The sequence below is a fragment of the Schistocerca serialis genome, chromosome 3 (assembly GCF_023864345.2).
Source record: "Schistocerca serialis cubense isolate TAMUIC-IGC-003099 chromosome 3, iqSchSeri2.2, whole genome shotgun sequence".
In the NCBI taxonomy this organism is placed as follows: Eukaryota; Metazoa; Arthropoda; class Insecta; order Orthoptera; family Acrididae; genus Schistocerca; species Schistocerca serialis.
This window is the reverse complement of record NC_064640.1, coordinates 276,250,031-276,255,272: the sequence shown is the minus strand read 5'-3', so window position 1 is coordinate 276,255,272 and position 5,242 is coordinate 276,250,031. Positions and strand designations below refer to the sequence as shown.

At 39.3% G+C, this 5,242-nt stretch overlaps 1 protein-coding gene across 1 annotated transcript; it reads right to left on the bottom strand.

Annotated features, from left to right (window-relative positions):
- Positions 1–2,057: 2,057 nt before the first annotated feature.
- Positions 2,058–3,162, bottom strand: LOC126470786 (uncharacterized). Its single transcript, XM_050098795.1, has 4 exons — positions 3,135–3,162; positions 2,742–3,005; positions 2,218–2,274; positions 2,058–2,141 (listed from the first exon to the last, which is right to left on the bottom strand). The coding sequence occupies exons 2-4, from the start codon at positions 2,913–2,915 to the stop codon at positions 2,058–2,060; spliced, it is 315 nt and encodes a 104-aa protein (XP_049954752.1). The 5' UTR covers positions 2,916–3,005; positions 3,135–3,162.
- Between the last annotated feature and the right edge of the window lie 2,080 nt (positions 3,163–5,242).

Below are 5,242 nucleotides of genomic sequence, written 5' to 3'. Positions count from 1 at the left end.
ACTTTTAATGAAAGAACTGAGGCCCGAAGATCCGCAAGAATTTCGGAACTTCGTTAGGATGGACATGGTCTGTTTCGAGAAGCTGCTGTCTATGATAGAAGATAGAATCAAAAAGTGTGACACAGTCACGAGGGAGGCTATCTCACCTTCTCGAAGGTAAGAATTGTATGTTTATACGTTTTGTGATCATACCAACCAAGATGTTCATTTCGTTACATGCCCTGTTACGTTGCAGGCTGGCAGTAACATTACGGTTTCTGGCGACTGGGGAATCTTTTAAGAGTCTGGCTTTCAGCCACAGAATTGCACAGCCTACCATTTCACAAGTTATTGTGGATGTATGCATTGCAATTTGCGAAACTTTAAAGGACAAATACTTAAAGGTACATTTGTGTTATTTTTTCGAGTTTGAAAGATATATATGTGTGTATTTATTGTGCCATTCAGACAGTAATTAAGTATATAACATTACAGGCACCATCAACAGAAGAAGAGTGGAATAAAATTGCCAAAGAATTTGATGAACTGTGGCAGTTCCCAAACTGCATTGGTAAGCCACAGAATTAAGTTACATAATATGGAGAAAATCTGACAATAATGAAAGGCAGTTTTTTATCTCCCACACTGCAAGTCTATGTACTGCCATATAAAACTACTTACTTTTATTTTCAGGTGCAATGGATGGGAAACACATAGCATTTGCCCCACCACGAACTGCTGGCTCAACATACTTCAATTATAAAAAGTTCCACAGTGTTGTTTTACTAGCTATTGTGGATGCTAGGTACCGATTCTCTTTGATTGACATTGGGTGCAATGGAAGAGTGAGTGATGGTGGGGTGTATGCAAACAGCCTGATCAGCAGTGCACTTCGGGAAAACTGGTTGAAGGTACCATAGCAAAAATCACTTCCTGGCACAAACATTGAAGTGCCATATGTGATTCTTGCTGATGATGCATTTCACCTGGAGCCATATATCATGAAACCCTATAGAGACTGCCAGAACCAGAAGTCCAAACAGATTTTTCACTACAGATTGTCAAGAGGAAGGCGAGTAGTGGAAAACACTTTCGGAATTCTGGCCAACTGCTTCAGAGTTCTTCTCAGTACAATGCGACTACCTGTTGAGAAAGTGGAATTAATTGTTCAGACTTTATGCATACTGCACAACTACTTGATTGAAGAGGCAGACACCACATATGTGACAGCTGCTGATACAGAAAACACAGACTTGTGCACCATAAACAATGGTTCCTGGCGAGGAGAGAAATCTCTCTCTAGCATACCCCAGCAGAGTGGAAATCGCACGTCACTGTGTGCCAGGGAAGTGCGCGAAAAATTTTGTGAATTCTTTAGTACAACAGGTTATGTTTCATGGCAGTGGGAAGCCGTTAAGAAGTACAACTTTTAACAGTAATAATGTACAAAAGGCAATCTTTTATTTATAAATGACTCATCAATGTAATGCAATGCCTTAACTTTAAAATCAGTTACAGATTTCTTTATGTATGCCATCCATGATACATTTCATGACATTCAATTTTACGTCAGCCTTAATTGCTGGATTTTTAAATTTCTTCAATTCAGCAGCAACATACTGGCCAAACTTGTCATCTTCATTACTGCCACTAATTGAAACTCTAATGTCTCTTAAGACTGACAATGTTGAGGTGGCTAATTCATCCTCAGTGTCCTTCCTACGCCTCTTTCTGGCTGAAGCATAAGGCTGCTCAGTTAGAGGTGATGGTGTTGACACAGGTGTACTTCCGTCTGACAATTCCACAGTAAATATGTCTTGAGAGTACTGGAAATAGAAAACTGATATAGATATTGTAATACGTATGTAGCACAATACTAACATTAAAGTGGTTATGTAAACTACAGTGGTCTGTTTAAAGTTCTCTGTGTAAAATATAAGTAATGTAAGTAACCTGTATGAAAGTGAAGTACTATTTTGTTGGAGCAAATATATACAATACAATCAAAGTGTTACATTCTTTTGGTCAAGAGAGCTTCATGGCTAATGAACTGTCATTGACATACATGAGAATACTGTTTATGCACTTACATTGCTGTTGTCATCTTCAATATATCCATCATTTACTATGGTCTCTTCAGTAACTGTGGTCACCTCAGTATTCTGAAATAGTTGATGTGTTATTCACTTGTTGCAATTACTATTTACAACTTTTATTTAAATGTAGGTAAATACTTACACAAGGGTCATTGACAGTGGTCGTGCTAGATGGATTTGAAGAGAGTGACTGTGGTATCTGAAATATTAAAGGCCCATGTTAGTCTATAGCAGATTGTGAACCTCTCATAACACTGAAAAATACGAATACACATGGTAGTATTAAAGCGTGATTTGTTTTCCAAAATACCACTCACTAATATTAGCATATATACTACTTGAGCTGGTATATCCATCGCCCGCATCTCGTGGTCGTGCGGTAGCGTTCTCGCTTCCCACGCCCGGGTTCCCGGGTTCGATTCCCGGCGGGGTCAGGGATTTTCTCTGCCTCGTGATGGCTGGGTGTTGTGTGCTGTCCTTAGGTCAGTTAGGTTGAAGTAGTTCTAAGTTCTAGGGGACTGATGACCATAGATGTTAAGTCCCATAGTGCTCAGAGCCATTTTTTTTTTTTTTTTTGAATATCCATCTACAACCTGAAATCAGAATAAGCTGTCTTACAGAAAGCAGAATTCCTACAAAGGAAGGCAACAAAATGTTCGTACTTACCATACGGCTTGGGATATTTGTCACTGTTTTCCTCGGTGTCACGTAGTCCTTCAAAAACTTCAAAGCATTAAACCACCACACAGCAGGCTCATAAACTTCGCTTGCCCCTGCACCACTATGCTCACTGGCTCTAATTTTTTTCAGCTCTCCACAAAAATGCGACCGCAGAGACATGAATCGAGTTTTGCAGTCCTCATCTGTTGCGTTGGGCAAAACTGCGCGAACTTTACTGCCTATCACTGCCAGTTTCTCTTTCCTGGCATTCTGAAATAAAGCAAGAGATGCAATGAAATCAAACATGAACTTTCGTAAGTTAAGGCATTGATATACGAATCGAAAATCATCGTGTAACATAATATGCATATTACTCAGAAATAAACGATGCCGACGTACCTTATTATGATATAGCGGGTCCTGCGGGTTGTACATACACTTTTCTTCGCTGTACGCCTGAATGAGGATGCTTAAAGCCTGTTTGTTCCATTCCATTTCTAGAATATGAAGCAATAAATAGAACAATAAGCGTTCACAAACAGCCAGTATAAAAGAAAGTCAACTGGCAAAAAAATACTATTTTTAACTGCATTTATGAAAACCTACTTACTGAAAAAAGTGTGGAAAAATCTCCAACACGAAAAACTGTAATTTGCCTCTACACATCCAACCATAAACAAACAACAAGCAGAAAGCACTGCGGTACCCGCTTCTGCGCATGCGCAAGTTTCGCAGCCTAGTGCGCATGCGCGGGTTGACGGGAATTTAGAACTGCTCTCTATTCCGGCGCGTGGATAATGTGTCTGCTAATTTTCGTAGTTTCACCCGTTCTACCGCTAGATGGCTGTCGCGACAGACCAGTACCGTTCGCAGCGGACCGTCGTGAATACCGGCTTAAACAGTACAAATTGTGATCTAATAGGACGTCTGACATTTCCTACTTTTTGTACACCACAGTTTGAACTGACAATAGTTAGCAAAGCCAGAAATCTAAAAGGATAATTGAACTGTAGTTGCAAATGTTACCAGCTTCAGATAATGCATTGGCGGATTCTTCAGTATTTCTATCCTTGTATCATTTGCAATATGCATGAAGGGCCTAACATAGAATCTTCTGGCTGTGGTACATCATATGAGTGATTTAAAATGAAAAAGCACATTGCCATGTGGGGGACAAAGGACTTATATGTCACTTCATAAATTTTCTGGTATTGTGGTGTAATAAGCCTTCAAAGCCTCATTCGGTTTGCTGCCGGACCCTAAAATCAACAGGATTCAATATTTCACCAAAATACTAAAAAAGTTGATTTTAGTATCCAGTAGGAAATACAAGGAGACTTTTAAGAAACTGGTATACTAAACTTTATATTATACAGACAGGATAAAAACAATGACCTGGCAAACTTAGTGTCTTCTACTACATAACATATTATATTAGAATATGATTGTTTACAAATTAAGAATTATTAGGTAAGTCACCAGATGAACCCAGTGGTAAGAAATTACGATTTATTGGTTTTAATATCGTGTATCAAAGTAAATACAGCCCATAGCATTGGCAGTCCATTTTGAAATGGGAACTGTCTGCCAATGAACATTTTTTTTTTTTTGTGCTAAGTGTTTCTAAATTCTGTTGTGTGTAATCTAACGAAAATCTTTAAGAATTCTGATATTAGCGTGAGTACAGCAACAAATTTCGTTCTGCCTGGGAAAATATTACTACGATATTCTTCTGCAAACTCATTATTGACATATAAGAAATTGTAACGTTTCCTAATATGTTTTCTCTCTCTTAATTTTTCTGTGTTCCAGATAGTTCTTATTTTTTACTAGAGTAGTTTATTTTTGTAGAAAGCATATCCTATATGGTGTCCAGAATTAAAGTTTCAGTTTCAAAACACTGTAGAAAGAGAACCACTGCTCAGAATGACATCAAATTTGAACATCATACTTCTATCACAGGGGGAAACGTCATTGAACAAAAAAAATGAGCAATAGATGGGGCTGTAAGCGTCAGAATATGCACACCAACAGATGTTCGTCCGTTTCTGCACGAGGCTCTCAACATGTGTGTCTCCATGAAGGATCGCAGGCTGCTGGTAAAGCTGTTTTACAGGAACGTTGATTGAGCGCCAGTACCCCCCCCCCCCTTTCAGAAGTTCCAGACACCCAAGGGTTGGTCCAGTGTCTGCTAAGGGTCTGGAGAAAATGATTACAAAATTCGAAAATACAGGTACTTTAGGTGTGCAGCGTGGCAGAGGGAGTAATGCAGTTAATGAGACATCTGTTGAAGACTGACCTGGCAGCTATACAAACGTTCGCTCTGCAATTTATTGCTCTCCTGGATGTCGACAATGAATTGCCATATGGGCAGATGAAGCTCACTTCTGTCACATCAGCCTCTACCACTTCATTCTGCAAAGATGATTGTGTAGTACAGGTTGATGGCATCGTTTATCACAGGGCAGTAGTTTTCAAGGAGAGTCCTGTGCGTCCTGTTACCTGTA

What these genes read in the sequence shown, in the direction of transcription:
- LOC126470786 (XM_050098795.1), bottom strand. Translation starts at nt 2,915, where the DNA reads ATGTCTCTGCGGTCGCATTTTTGTGGAGAGCTGAAAAAAATTAGAGCC. An exon ending in CAAATATCCCAAGCCGTATG is followed by an intron (nt 2,275 to 2,741) that starts GTAAGTACGAAC and finishes TTAATATTTCAG; the next exon opens with ATACCACAGTCACTCTCTTC. An exon ending in CCACTGTCAATGACCCTTGT is followed by an intron (nt 2,142 to 2,217) that starts GTAAGTATTTAC and finishes CAACTATTTCAG; the next exon opens with AATACTGAGGTGACCACAGT.